At 41.1% G+C, this 16,543-nt stretch overlaps 1 protein-coding gene across 5 annotated transcripts in view; it reads right to left on the bottom strand.

The window, feature by feature from the left end:
• USH2A (usherin) overlaps window positions 1-16,543 on the bottom strand; it is a 440,966-nt gene that overhangs the window by 251,064 nt on the left and 173,359 nt on the right. For all 5 annotated transcript variants that reach the window (XM_081000469.1, XM_081000470.1, XM_081000471.1 and 2 more), the window contains exon 31: window positions 848-961. In XM_081000469.1, the coding sequence (XP_080856595.1) occupies window positions 848-961 (114 nt within the window). The remainder of the gene's footprint in view (window positions 1-847; window positions 962-16,543) is intronic.

The raw sequence follows: 16,543 nt of genomic DNA, 5'->3' as shown, positions 1-16,543 counted from the left end.
TTGTGTTAACTTATAGGCCTTCTTTGAAACAATATTAGGGCCAGGTCCTTCTTGCTGTTATGGTAGCATAAATTTGCCATCAAGAAAACAAGCAATTTTGATTTCATGGGGAAAGCTATGGACTGGTGTAATTTTACAATCTGGCTCAAGTTATTTTCTTTTATGTTTAAGATAAATATCCTGCAAATCTTTTGAGAACCCTTTCCTCAGTAATTGATACACAGAAGTTACTGAGCTGGTCTCTAAAAGCAAAACCCGAACATATTATCTCTTTCTTGCTGCTCTTGAGCTTAATACCAGCTTCAGAAATGATAATTTATGCTTGCAACTTTTAAGTTTCAAGTACAACAGATTAATAAACGGCCCAATTGGCATTTTGAGGTTCCATCAGGCTGAAATAATTGTTGCCTGTGCTGGTGTTTAGCAGTTAAAAGAGACCATGGAAATCAACCATTTGATTCTCAATTTCATACTGTGCCATACAATCAATTCTTTTTAGTCAGACTGTCTCTAGATTTACTTCTGAGCCATAGTAAAATGAGGAAGCTTTCATTAATCTTTCAGATGCTTCATATTAATGACAAGGCTCTTGCATGAACAATGTAACAGCAATTAAAAAGCCCATTAATCTGCATTACAGCTATTAAAGATGCATGTCATTAAAGGGTATGGAGTTTGATTCATTTTAGCACCCCCCAAAAAATGGAGCAATTATGGTCTGGCAATGCACTTTGTCATCAAATTAGGTTGGGGTTTTCCAGCAAATGGCTTTGCAGCATTTAGCTCCTCTCCTATTTTATTATTCATGACTGAAATGTGGAAGTCAAGACCTTTGAAATTACTTTACCTTCTTGTGGAGTGGAGATGTTCAAGGCATGCGAGCTCTCAGTACAGCCAGCCAAAGTGCAGGCCGTTAGGGTTACAGCATACTTTGCAAAGGGCTGCAAGCCTGTCAGGATGCCTGCAAAAGAAATAAGCAATGCTTTGTGGAGGTGTGTACAATATGCAAGGATCACAGAACATTAAGATATGCCCTAAGATAATTTAGCACAATAGTGAATCTAGTTGTACATCATATGTTTACAATAGACAGGGACAGGTCGAGTCTCATCTGAGAAATATTGATAGCCTTGCTGTAAAACTTCCCCCGAGATTTCTCAGAGGTTTTGCTCAAGCCGGATGTTCCGATTTAATCTTTACCCTATTTAGAAATTCTGAAACTTAACACATGGAAGGAGAATCAAGATAGTGCCCACTGGCCTCATCCCTGACCTCCCTGTGTTAACTGGTCGGTACATCTGATTCTGTGTACACTATCGGTACCCTGCATTTTAAAAGGATGCAGATTGCACGCGCAGAAATTAGACGTGACATTAATTGCATGAATGTAATTAACATGTATCATTTTTGTTATGTAAACATCAGCCACAGGAAAGTCTGAGCAAGGTCTTGGGATGGGGGGGAGGGGAATTTCGCTTGAAATGCAAACAGACATTTGGGAGAGGAATGTTGGTCAGGATCACAGCTAGGAGAAAAAGAGTCAAGCTTCCCTTGCCCACCTGCAAGACTTGGAGGCTTCATTGTGGCAGCTACTTACATAAGAAAAATGTGCATGTTAATTGCATTCAAAACATCTACTTTAGTCCAGAACCTATTGATGCAGATTTTGTGCAGAAGGAATAATCGATATGTGGAGGTCAGGGCCACGACTGGTGGATCCAATCCCAATCCCCCATTCACGCATTGATTTTACCTATTGATTTATAATGCCTGATTCAATATTTTTGCTTTAGGTTAAATTCAGGGGCAATCTAGGGTTATGCAACCCAACCTCCCAGCCCATCTAAATCCCTCCCCCCCCCCACTTCTCTAAAAATTGATGTGAATATTTTGTCCAAAGAAGAAGCCATATTGCCTCCAACTATTGCTTCAGGCACAATTCAGTTTGGCAAGTCTAATAACCACAGGAAAGAATTGGGGGAAATTAATTAGTTACAATTATTTGTCCAGTTTTTATGGGCTACTGGAGCATTTTCACTTCTCACTTATGTCCTTTTCAGACTAAAGTAAACTAATTTTTCAATTTGATCCACTCAGCCTCATTCTGTCCACAGGGGCCTCTGCAACAGCACAGCCCGGCAAGAGGGCTGCATCTGCTCATTTCAACCCCCTCCAGCATCACAATTGGGGTTGCACTTTCTCTATCAGTCTCTTAGCTGCTACGCTCTGGGCCAAATGACCGGTGCAAAACCAGAATTGCTCTCCACTCTCCCAAAAGCAGCCACTGAGGTTTAAATAGACATGTTTGTGTACACGCACGACATCTGAGGTGAAAAGCGGCCGACAAATTTTATGGATAAATATCACACCATATTTAGGTACATAGGAAGTTCCTTATAGCAAGAAACCGTATAGCAAGTTCCATGTTCCTTGATTTTGTCTACACTGACTGGCAGGGGCTTTCCAGGATTTCAGGCAGGGGTCTCTCCCAGCCCTACCTGGAGATGCCAGGGGTTGAAACCTGAAAGACTGTGACCATCTGCATGCAGAGCAGAGGCTTTAGCCCTGAGCTGTAGGCCTTCCCCTATGCACTTACCACATCTACCAGCTCCATCCACATTTAGAGATAGCATAGCATGCTAAGGGGACGCGGATGGTGCTGTGGGTTAAACCACAGAGCCTAGGGCTTGCTGATCAGAAGGTCGTGGTTTGAATCCCCGCGACGGGGTGAGCTCCCGTTGCTCGGTCCCTGCTCCTGCCAACCTAGCAGTTCGAAAGCACGAAGCACAAGTAGATAAATAGGTACTGCTCCGGCGGGAAGGTAAACGGCGTTTCCGTGCGCTGCTCTGGTTTGCCAGAAGTGGCTTAGACATGCTGGCCTCATGACCCGGAAGCTGTCTGCGGGCAAACGCCGGCTCCCTCGGCCAATAAAGTGAGATGAGTGCCGCAACCCCAGAGTCGGCCACGACTGGTCCTAATGGTCAGGGGTCCCTTTACCCTTTACCTTTACAGCATGCTAATGGTGTGCACTGATCACTGGTGCACTGTTGCTACACATGAATGGACAGAGATGTGCTAAGTGCATTTAAACCATGATGGGATGTGACTGAATCATTTACAAGAAAAACAGATTTATCTGTGGGCTGAGTCATATAAATCAGACCTCTGTGTTAATCGATCAAGAATTACTACCACCATTTGGTTCCCAAGCATGATTTAGAAACCCCATTTTACCCACATCTATTAATTGAAAAAGTAGCCACCATTTCTTTGTTCTTGAACCACCCTGGTTGCGAATACACAACAATGTGTTTAAATGATGCCCATCTTCTCATCAATCCCCAATAGGTGAACTTGCAAGGCCATCAATCAATGCAGAGTAGTGTTATACCAAATATTTCTTCTGTATTTTTTGGCTTTCCTCCCATCAAATATGACCACTTCGTATTTCAAAGGTTTGTCAAATTTATTTAAATTCACTCACTTCTCAAAGGTTAATACAATCTTACTGGCGGGGAGGGGAAGCTTTCACCCTGTCCTGCAAAACCAATGAAATTCAAAACTGGGACATATACCAAGAACTATGATGAGCCACAATTTAAACCATCTTTATCACTGACCATCTTTTAAATATTGTTCAATGTCACTTAGGAATTTTGAACAGATAATTGTTTCACTTGAAATATTATACAGTAATTCTACAGTATACACTTGCTATTTAATAAAACTTATTAAAAAACAGAAATATAATAAGAAAAAATCTTTATATTTGAGCTGCATTTCATATACTGCCTAGCTGTTGTGCTTTTTCATTAAGAATGGAATGTAAATGAAAATTTAAAAACCACAGCCTGATGGTACAACACTGCTGGTTTTTCTTCATTTTCTTCAGATAAATCAAAATAAGGCCTCAAGGTTTGTCTTCTGAAACAGATACTAAATTAAATATTACTAATGATTAAACAGGGGCTATTTTAATAATAAAAAAACTTGCTTTGCATACCAAGTGGACCTCTTGTGCTAGGTGTGATTTCAGTTCGCTGCTACACTCTTAACTTTACATCCATATTTAACAAATGACATTATTCAGTTTCATGGGGTCACTGTGTCAAAATGTCTGTGTTGGAATTTTAATTTATTTCCAAAGGTTCCCTTCACTGGGCAGAAAGAGTGGTACCTTCAATTGATTTACTGCCTGTAATCTACCATGTGTTTTTTTTTTTTTTTTTTTTTAAAGACTAGAACTTTTGCTGTGACGTAATATTTTTTAAAGGAAGAACCTGCCTGCATTGCAGTAGTATTATACAGTATTATACTGCAAATATGACAAGGGATCAGAGTACTCTTGTCACAAACTAAAGGTTCAGTGATTAAGACAGAATTTTGTAGATATCGCTATTCATATGCAGTGCTTTTTTTCTTTAAAAAATGTTTAGGGGTATTCCCATTTTGACTCAAGAAAACCACAATTTTATGGTTCAAATTGAGGGAAATAAATACAGTAAATGGACAAAAGTACAAAGATTCACACAAAAATTAGGGGTATGTGTACCCCTGTCTACCCCCAGAAAAAGCACTGTTCATATGTATGGTATTTTTGATTAATTTTATTCTACTGTTTATTAATTTTTTATGCTTTTATGAGTGTTTATGTTTGACAAATATGTAAATTAACAGTACAAACCTATACATGTATACTCAGAAATAAACTTACTCCCAGGAAACTGGATCTACTTTATATTGCTGCATCCTTAAAAAAATTGAAGTTGACATCCTTAAAAAAACTGAAGTTAACTTGGGAAGTCATAATTATCTGATGGTGATGATGATGATGATGGGTTTTATAGATGAACACATACACCGTTTTTAGTCCCAATGCTACTCTGCAATCAACTCAATTACAATCCACATTCTAGCTAGAAATGTGCTCATTTAGCTTTTAAAAAATATTGCGTAGAGCTCTGTAGGTGTTATTGGTGAACTCTAGCATTTGGGCATACCTGGATATTCATAGCACAATATAGAACTGACCAAAATTCAAGACAAAGTTTTTTTGGGGGCCCCACATCCAGTGCTTCATCATCTACTCAGCTGTCATAACTAATGCATGATTATGTTTTAAGATAAAAGTTCTTCCTAAAACCCACTACAAGTACCTATGACAGTCTCAGAATATTTTCATAACAATGCATAATTTAATTTGCTCAGCTATAAATTAATGTGTGTGTACATCAATGAGGATCTTAGTTATGGGGCTGCTGACTTTGTACTGCAGGATAGGCAGGCGCTGAGTATAAATTTCACTGACTGACTGGAAGTGCAGAGGAAATGAGTGGGTAATGAGAGCAGAGCAGCCAGTTCTTTAATTGAATTAAAAGCTGGGTGACACCAATGCAGACACCTGTCCAATTACAGACAGGCCAAGGTGTTTACCATTGCTGTACAAGCGATTTGAAGATGACAGAAATCTTTCCGCCCACAGATTAACATAATGAAGGAGAACAGATTACAGTGGATGCTAGCCAAACAGCTAGGTTGGCAGCTGAGAGAGGAGGAAAAAGTACCTTACTGAACTATGTAAATAAGAAGTGTACTTTTTTCATACCTACCAACTGCAGGCATTTGTGTGAGGCAAGGGGTGCAGCCAGAAGGGTCAGATGCAACAGATTCCCCAAGACTTTATTCAAAGTTAACGCATTTCATAATCACATCTGATCTACCAAGCATTAGACCGATGTGTGTGTTTCGGTATTTTCTGCCCACTGCTGCCCATTTTTTAACATTTTTGTGGTAAGCAAGCAGGAACACGGCTATCCTTCAAAATCCACATCTTTCTGAATTTTCCTCAAGCCAAAAGGTGTCCACAAAAATTCATATATTAATGAAAATAACATACAAAACTACATTTTATTATTAAAAACGTGCATGCGAATGCATATGAACGTATCTGTACTAAATTCCCAAGTGACTTTTTAACTCCCTGTGTTAAAATAACAGCTTGTGCTGTTTAGATTGCTACAAGATTGGGACCAAGGGCTGCAACATTGAAGCCAGTTAAATATTATAACAGGGGTTGGGAACCTTTATCAGCCTAAGGGCCACATTACCTTGTGGGGAACCTCCTGCTGGCTACAGGCCAACAATGAAGGCAAACACAAAGAGCAATGGATGTGACTCTTATCTTTGCACAGCGAGCTAATTATAACCATGGAAAAATTAGCTCCATCCAGGCAAGCAGAAGGCATTAGCACAGCTCAGGGGCACATTCCAGCCAGGCAAAAGCACTCAAGGAAAGCTTGGTGCAAGGTTAGTAAAGTGTGTGGCCTGGGATGGGGAGATGGCTAAGGGGGAGTTCTGAGAGCCAGACAAAATGATCTGGAGGTCCACACCTGTCCCCCTGCATTGTAGTCTCATGCATATTAGCGACACTTACCAAATAACCACACAGGCCCATTCTCATGTTGCCACCCTCTGAACCTCTCATGGAGGAGGCACATGAAGAAGGGCCTCAGATGATTGTCACCAGGTCTGGCTTGGTTAACAAGGGGAGAGGAGGTCCTTGGGGTATTGCAGGCCTGAGCCATTTAAGGGTTTATATGTCAAATCTAGCAATCTGAATTGGGCCCAAAAACTAATTGGCAGCCAGTGCAGTTGAGCCAGGATTGGGGTTATATGCTCAAACCATCTTGCCCTGGTGAGCACCCTGGCCACTGAATTCTGCACCAACTGAAGTTTCCAAACTGACTTCAGAGGCAGTCCCACATATAACGTGTTGCAGTAATTTAACCTAGATCAGCATATTGCTGACAATGTACTCCAAACCTCTGGATGACCCCAAACAGCGGTTTCATGTAGATGTTTAATGGGATGGAGAACAAATCAAACCCTGAGGAACCCCATAATGAAGGTTCCACAGGGCCGAAGAGCACTCCCCAAGAAACAACCATCCAAGTAGGACTGGGACCACCATAAAGTAATGTCACCCACCCCTCTTTCAGGTTCATCTGCTTTAATAGTGGAGTCAATATCCCGGTGGATGCAAGCAATTTTATCCTCATATTGCTTTGCAAACAAGTCACAGTGAGCTACCATCAGTTCTGCCACCTCCTTCAGGCCAGACTGTAAGAGGCCCCTCACTACCCAGGAAAGCTCTGCCATATGGCACAAAGAGGATATAATAGAGGTAACAAAGTATGTATTCTTTGCTGCCTTCACTGCTACTAGGTAGGCTTGATGATGAGCCCTCAGCCAGAGTTTGATTGCATTTGATTGTTTTCTTCCACTTGTGTTCAAGCAGTCTCCCAGCTAATTTCCTTGCCCTAAACTAGGAGTTTAAAGGTAAAGGTACCCCTGCCCGTACAGGCCAGTTGTGTCCGACTCTAGGGTTGTGCTCCCATCTCACTTAAGAGGCCGGGGGCCAGCGCTGTCCGGAGACACTTCCGGGTCACGTGGCCAGCGTGACAAGCTGCATCTGGCGAGCCAGCACAGCACACGGAAACGCCGTTTACCTTCCCGCTAGTAAGCGGTCCCTATTTATCTACTTGCACCCGGGGGTGCTTCCGAACTGCTGGGTTGGCAGGCGCTGGGACCGAGCAGCGGGAGCGCACCCCGCCACGGGGATTCGAACTGCCGACCCGACTATCGGCAAGTCCTAGGCACTGAGGTTTTACCCACAGCGCCACCCGCGTCCCATAACTAGGAGTTTACTGGGAGTCAAATGGGCTCCATGAAGCAGGAGAGGGCTCTCAGAGACTATTATGACAATGGCCCAAGCCATTCAGATGTTCCAGAGCAGCCTTTCTCAACCTGTGGGTCCCCAGATGTTACTGAACTACAACTCCCATCACACTCCCATCACCCCTAGCTAGCAAGGCCAGAGCTCAGGGATGATGGCAGTTGTAGTCCAACAACATCTGGGGACCCACAGGTTGAGAACCGCTGTTCTACAGGTTGGACAATGCTTCAACTGGAACACCAGTCATATCAGTTGGAAAATCTCACAGGGCCATCTGGAAACCCATTTGATCCATCAGCCTCCAAGAGCAGACCATCCTCATAGGTCCCCCTCCCCTACAAAGGGAGAAGGTGCTGAAAGCCTACATCTCAACAGGATGTGATTTGACCATGACAAGGGGCTGCTGTCAATACTGAAGCCCACGGAACATGAGACTTTTGCATGCAACAGAGTTATGGATTTGATCTGAGAGGGGTTTTGAGGGCACAACTTAAGTAGATTGACCATTACTGAGGGGTATTATTTTTGAGGGATTATATGGGGGCTGGGAATCCAAGCCAACGTTACCCCACCTCTAACCTGTTTTATTCATAAGCTACCAAGCTCTCTCATCACAGTCCCCCATAACATCATCACATTCTCCATGTGATACCCAATTGTCTAAGAACATAGAGTGAAGAAGAAGAAAAGCATTGAAATGGGCTGCAAATAAATGAGGGGGGATGGGGAAAAAGACAGAAAGGCAGCAGGTTTTTGAGTGGGATTTTGCTTTCCCTTTAAAAGCCCATGTAAAAATTGTCAGAACACAAAAATTCAGTGCAGCTCTATATAAACTGCAATGGAACCCCAAAGCTCAGTAACATCAAACCACTAAAATATAATTTGCTATTTAAAACAAAAAAGCTCATTCTGACATTTTTCTTTAAAAAAGAAGAAGAAGAGATAAACACACATGCAAACATCACATTTAAAGGTTTGGTTCATGCATTTGCTTATGTGCTGCAGATAACTGAAACCCTGTGTTGTTGCTTCTCTTTTTTAACCCCACCACTGTGGTGAGTCACACTTTGTTGGTGTTAAGCGTTAATGCAAAATGCATTAGCGCTTAGTGGTGAGATCTCTGGATCGGCTGGTTCCAAAGAGCTTAATAGAGAAGCCAACACTCCAGCATTACATGGGATGCTAACACTTTGAAAACATCAATAATGCTTACTTTATGCTTATTGAATGCACTTTCAAACTGCTCCCTTCCATCACTGGAACATTAGAGGGAAGTTCTATGGTTCCATTTCTGACCCTGCTTTGACATCTGTTTATCTTCTGTTGCATTTACATTAGATTCACTGATGGCTCAAACGCTATGGCCAGAAAGTCTAGTTTTCAGAATGTGCTAAGAACATTTTACTTGTGCAACTAACACCAAAGGATTAATGCTGTTATTCTATCCAAATCAGTAAGAGTCAAACTGACACACACACACAAAATCAAAATTATTGAGTCAGTATGGGATCAAGAACACCCACTTCACTTCATGGTCACTTTGGGAAATTTAACACTGATTTGTTCTTTTTAAAATGTTGCAATACTACATGACAGTATGTTGACGGGGTTCTTCGACTCAAACAGAAGCTGGAACTTTTGATAGTACACAAATAAGTCAACCTTCCTATTAGCCCAACCAGAGAACCAAAAACAAGGCACATTTTTCCATGAAAATATTAAAACAACACCACAAAACAGATACACCCCTATCTATACAAGAGAGTTCACTGTCAAATTTCCAGATGTTGAGAGCATAGCCCATGCAGCTGAATCCTCCTAAAGTGGTTCCTTCCCTAAAGGAACCTTTGACAGATGAACACACCACCTAAATTCACCCTTTGAGCATAAACTGCTGCAACTACTTAGAGAGATAAATTGTGTTTTGCCACTTCTTTTCCCCATTTGAAACAGTTTGTCATAATCTATATGAATGTGTCATTGTGCAATGCAACTTTCCTTTCTATTATTGCTCTGTCTTGCCCAGGAGTGGAGGGAGGAGGATACCAAAAAAGGAAACAAAATACAGAGTTGGGCGCTTATGGTGTTAGGCAGTCAAGTAAGTAAATTCCATGTACCCCCCAAAATATACACATTTTTGCAAAGCAATTTCCCCTAATATAATGCATTTTGTAAGTTTTCACTAATATATTCATTGTAATGCACACTTTACCTCAACACATGCATGTTGGTACGCCTTACTTGGCTGAAGAACTGCATTGCAAAATTCAGAAAAATGTGAATATTGAAGGACTGGTGTGTTTCACTTCAGATACAGTTATGGAAAGTGCAAATGAAAAAGGTGCACCTTAAACTGTGATCTGAATTGAATTACTCCCCCATCCCAAATCAAGATGGATCATTTATTTGAAGGACCAAAGTGCATTATTGGACACATGGACTGCTCTGTGCCAACCAATGAACAAGCAAACATTATAGCTATTGCTCAAACAAGTTTTTTTTGGGGGGGGGGTTTGCATCAGGTCTGTCTTACATACGGTTGTGTAATTAGTAAACAGTGAGAGCAAAGATTATTTCCCTGACATCTTTTGAGCTCACATATTTGAGAGGGTATAATAAATCTCTCCTCTCACCATGCTTGTCCTAGGCAAGGACAATGGACAATTACATTCTCTGCACTGACTGATGAATGTATGAAATGATTGTTCTTTCTTGCTGTGAATGTCACTCAAAAGTAGCTAGTAGAAACTGGAGCAATGATGGCATGGCACTTCTGTCTTCTATGTCTCCCTAAAGCATATTTCTCAATCTGTCCACAGGGTGGTGAAGGGAACGCAGCAGTGGAACTTCCACAGTAATGGCAGGTCCCTAATCAACACAATATTAATAAAACAGTTTGGAGACCATTACAGGACTTCTTTGGATTAGTGAAACCATGATTTCACTAATGTATTTCGATTTATGATCCTACAACAGGACTAATATCAATGTAATTTAATCATACGTCTATGCTCAACTATAGGTAGAGTCAACCACACAATAGTTAACACCCGAGTACTGGGAGGTGTGGGGGAGAAGAAGAAGCCTTTCATCAGAATCCTATGCTTCTTAGGGGTCTGTCATATCCAACCCAACAACAGTGAAAAGTTATAACTGCAAAAAAGGTTGCCTAAGTTAAACACTGCCGTAATGCAGATATTAATATTGTGCAGCAATTGGATGCAATAAAAGCTGACTCCTTTTGGAATAAAAAATGTCTAAACGCATCTTTACTAACCAGAACTTATTCAAAACAGATACAAAACAATCAATGATACATCCAGAAAGTTGTATAAATCAAATGCATGATCAAGCATAGGTTCTTCTTCTTAAATACCGTATTGTCCCGAATATAAGCCGCACCCACAAATAAGCCACACCTTTAAAATTCAGGGGGTGAGGGAGGAAAAAAAGACAATACCTGAATATAAGCCGCTCCCTTAAAATTTCACAGGCACTCATACCCGTAAATGGCAAATGTAGAAGACAATCCCACGGGTATCATTCCCCTGTGCTGCTTCCGGGGGGGGGGGGGAGCCACGCCGCTTTGTCGGCAGTCTTCCTCCCTTCCCCCTTCTTTCTGGCGGTTCAGGAAAGGCTTGGGAGCCACAGTCAGGACGGGGGCCACTGTCCCGCACCCCTGATGGCCCTCGTGGTGGAATCCGGGGGGGGGCACTCTCCATTCCAGCCTTGGAAAGCAAGGCAGAGCCACAGACCTAGGGCAGCTATTTCAGCAGCAATATCATAAAAGCCAATTTTTGTAAGGTTGTGAATATAAGTGACACATAAACTTTTCATGGTCAGAATTTGGGGGGGGGGGTTATACTTGGGCCAATGCGGTATATAGTGGTACCTCGGGTTAAGTACTTAATTTGTTCCGGAGGTCCGTTCTTAACCTGAAACTGTTCTTAACCTGAAGCACCACTTTAGCCAATGGGGCCTCCTGCTGCTGCCGCGCCGCCGGAGCACAATTTCTGCTCTCATCCTGAAGCAAAGTTCTTAACCTGAAGCATTATTTCTGGGTTAGTGGAGTCTGTAACCTGAAGCATATGTAACCTAAAGCAAATGTAACCCAAGGTACTATTGTATAACAGAACAGATCAGAGCAAAAAATCTAAACTCTGTCTCTCCCATAGTCTGCACATCCTTTTCCCACTGTTCCTGGGAACAAAAGACAAAGGCAACTCCCCTTCAAAATGGCCCAGGATACCTTAAGGACCCAGGTGCTTCTGGGCTCTTGATTCATTCCAGTCTCCTGCCCATGGCCCAATCCTGACAGTAGCTAATTATAGCACTCCACCAAGGATATATAGTCTTTGGCTGCCCAACCACTACCCCCAACACAGAAGTCTATACCTTGAGGCTTGAACCTCCACCTCCTGTTTGCCTTTGCATTGTGCTTTCCCACTGAACAACTAGACTACACAGAACACTGCCTGCTGTGAATTCATTGTTGTAGTTTTTATTCTTTTTTGTGTACATGGCCCCTTCTCCTTGACAAGGAGAAACCTCTATACAAATGAGAGAGACATTATTCCTACAGCAGTATTCCAACCTTTCTCATGGAAAGCATCTAGGGACTCAACTACATTAGTAAAGAAACAGCGATTTGAATGCGCTATAAACATGCAACACCAGATGGCGCTAGAGAGCAGGACATTTTAAAACATGATTTTCCATAGAGATTTTTTTCCCTTTTGTTATAACAATCCAATTTCTGACTTATTGATAGCATTTTTTCCTGTGTCTAGATCCACACCAGGTTGCTCATCTAAAGATTTCTACCTACAGTACCATGAGTAAGATGCATAAATGTTAATGTTGTCTTTATTTCTATTCCATACTTTTTAAAAAGTGACATGTATTTATTTCTTCTATATTTCCCCCTGATGGTTTTACCCTGAGCAGTGGCTCTTCTAAATAAATAAATAAAAATAACCCAGGTGGCCTGGGTTATTTTAGACCACAACAAAAAGCAATTGGATGATCCTTATTCTGCTAGGATAATGCAAAAGTATTTTGCAGATACATAAAGGGAAGGAGACAAATTATGGGAATTTTGATTTGGCAATACTGATTTTTAGATTGTGCATTAGATGATACAATGGTAAATACTGAGTATCAAGCAGGAAAAGCATTTTTCCACTTGTCTGACTGCAGATCTGATTCACTGAGGCTTGAAATCTCATTTGCAAAAGAGGCAAAGTTCAGCTGAAGAAAAGTCCAGGAAAAGTATTCAGGAAAGTCATTTCCCCCTCTGGCATACAGGCATATGAATCTTCAGAAGATATCATATAATTACCCATACATGTATGACTTCCTGGAATAACTGCATAACAGTATAGCCACTATTGTATTTCTATTCCACTGCAGTTTCACATACACTCATGTCTCAGCAATACACACACACACACAAGTCTGATGAGGTGCCTCACTACTCCAGAAGACTTACAGTTGTCAATATTTGTGCTCTTTTTAAAAAAACTACTGCCACAAAACACACTATAGAAGGCTATTTTTCAAGGATACTTCATATGTTAACTTTTTTCAAATATGGATAACCCAAGTGAGAAAAAAAACATGTGTCTTGCTTCCTAGAATGAAACTGGAAATCCCTGCTTACAGAGGCTCTGGAATTCAATGAATTTGCACTTTCAATAGTACGCTACCCATGCGCTCATCCCCTCATCACGCAGCAGAAGTGGAGAACCTGTGACCTGCCAGATGTTGCTGCACTGCAACTCCCATAATCCCTGGAGCTGATGGGATTTGTAGTTTGGCAACATCTGGAGGGCCACAGGTTCCCCCTCCCTGCCACTGAGAGAAAACACCAAGTACACTGAAGAGATCCTGTACTGAAACAAATGCTGGATCTCCCTTGCCTTACAACATAAACCCTGCAGGATCTCCCCATGTCCATTAAGTATCTTCTCTCCCCCCCCCCCCCACTAAGGAGGAAGCATGAGCATCTAACACCTCTTCCTCATTGTCTGAACAAGGCGTACAGTCTTTGCTGGTTCATTTCTTTAAAAAAACAACACAGAGAATGAAAAAGGCAAACCATATTTTTAAAGTACAATCTAAAAAGTAACAACTGTCTTTTCAGTGTTAGCCATTTATAAAATATACACTCCCTGTATATCCGCTTTAGGAGATTTAAGTTGATTTGCAGCCTTTTCCTTTAAAATAACAAAACATATTTTCAACCGAAGCAATCTTCTCCACCAAGGAAACAAATGCTTCTAGCACAGGTAAGCCTGCCCTTATGGCTTTCTGATTTATTGGCACAACCTGAGCTAACAGCCAGCAGAGTTTCAGTTCCTGTGAGGTTTCCCATGTCCTCTGCATTAACTCATGTGTTAGTAGGTGGCCACCTATCGAACACATTTCCAAACACCTGCAGACCTGCCCAGCTGTGCAAATTGCTTTGCAATCAACCTGCAAAAGGCAAGCAGGAGAATTCACATCTGAAGACCACTAGATTTTTATCAGCTCTTTCAAAAAAAACACCAAGTTGGCCAGAATTCTGCTACAAGGTTTCTACAAGATTTAGGCAGAGAGTTCTGCCTAAAGCTCTGAGATTAATAATGACTATACAATAGCAGAGCTAACCTTGACAACTATGCTGACTATGAATTATTATACTCGGGGTCAGCCCAAACCATTTTGGCATCTGAGGCAAACCACAAAATGGTGCTGCTGCCCCCCTGCCAGGAAAGAATGGGTGAATGAAGAACTGCATCAGGAACAAAGAGGAGGGGAATAAAGATCTGCATCTGAAACAAGGAGAGGAATCAAATCAACCTTATCCAATAGTTGAAGGAGGAACCAAAGGCCTGTCTGGTGGGGAAAGGGGTCTGCTGTAAGTCACACCGAGCAGGTGCAGACCCCCAGGAGACCCCAGAGGGTAGCCCCCACCATTTCCTCCCTAGGGGTGGGAGGAGACCGGCAGTGCCTCCTATTCACCAAGAGGGCACGAGGCGACAGATCTGGCCTCCATGGACAGTGCCAGATTTATGTATAAGCTAAACCAGCTATAGCTTAGGGCCACACTCTCTTGGGGGCCCACAAAAAATTAAAGGGAAAAAAAAACCTGGATGTACATTTCCAAAATATAAGATAAAAAACAAATAAAATAAAACCTACATACAGCAACAGTGTTTTGTGTTGTGTAGGATCCTGTGATCTAAATATTGAGCCCCACCTGCTGGCCTGCTCCCTAAAATATCACTGGTTTGCTCATTTCTGTATATAGGGTGCCTACATTCTGCTATTTATAATTATTAGTAGTTTGCATCATATACTTACACCTATTATTATTTCATGTTATAGCAAGTTTCTAGAGACTAGATTATGAGTCTTTGTAAATTGTGTTTCTAAAGGAACTTTTATTATTGCCAAATGCCAATGTGTTTGCATTATTAAGTTTGTTATGAATAAAAATAATTTTAAGTTAGAGTTTAATAGTTATTTCACTATTATTAATAATAATAATAATAATAATAATAATAATAAATTTTATTTATATCCTGCCCTCCCCAGCCGAAGCCGGGCTCAGGGCGGCTAACAACAATAAAACAATACAACAGTACAACACAACACAACACTCTAAAATCATTCATTATAAATATACTTCTTAATTGTATTTAGTTCAACAATAACTTTGCTAAAATACTTATTTTGTTATGTGCAAATGGCTTTAGATACCTATTAGGTCCATAAATTACCATATAGCATATATTCAACACAAAAAACAGTGACAATTTGCTGTTGACAAAGGACAGCTGGACATATAAAGGGACCCATTACCTTCAATAGCTTAGGGCCTCATCAAACCTTAATCCGGCCGTGTCCATGGAGTGTGCTACAGCTGTCACTGCTACCATGGCAGCAGCGCAGGCAATCTATTCCTTGGAAGCCAGATCTTCTGCCCCTGTGGATCCTGCAACCTGAGGCCATCACCTCATCTTGCTGAATGGGTGGGCTGGCCCTGACTGAACTTTATTTTTAACCTAATTTATTTACTGCCTTTCGGTTTGCAAAAGTGACCCAGGGTAGTTTACAATATTAAAACAACATTACAAAACTAGTGAGCTTTAACTCAAGGAGGTAGGAATTATAACAAGTGGAACATCTGGAAGAATAAGAAGATCTTAACTGTACAAGTCAAAAGTGAACCTTTCTTAGGAAAGAAGTTTCACAATTTGGGTGTTGCAATCAAGAAGGCCCAAATTACATTTATGGACACAGCTGTCACTTCACACACACCTTGTATTCACATTAAAGTAAAGACTACCAATGTCACCAGTTCTCATAAATAGGCATGAAACCTTGCCCCTGTTCCCCACTGATGGATCCTTTTCTTGGGTTTGTTCATCAGTAACTAAGCATGCAACTTTACCACATCAATTGTCACATGCAAAGTTGTCACTTGTCTGAAAGCACCCCATATGTTGAACAAAGTTAAACGTTTTTCCTTCTCTCTTTCTCTTAATAATTTTTTCCCCAGAAAGTTATTTCAAACATATGACTGCTCCTCATGTATATTATATTTGCTTAGCAATGGACTATGTTACTCAAAATACTCAGTTATCAAAAGGCTTTCCCTTTTCAGCTGCAAGCAGTTTTACATACTTATATTTTATTTACGGAGATAGAGTCTGCATATTCTAATTAAATATTTTGCATATATTAAATATTTACCTAAAACATTTAACCTTTCAAAATAACTTCACAACTTTGGGAATTCTTCTCAGACTGGGTATGGGT

The sequence above is a fragment of the Podarcis pityusensis genome, assembly GCF_964106645.2.
Source record: "Podarcis pityusensis genome assembly, chromosome: 3".
In the NCBI taxonomy this organism is placed as follows: domain Eukaryota; kingdom Metazoa; phylum Chordata; class Lepidosauria; order Squamata; family Lacertidae; genus Podarcis; species Podarcis pityusensis.
The sequence above is the reverse complement of the archived record's forward strand: the minus strand, read 5'-3'. Positions and strand labels throughout refer to the sequence as shown.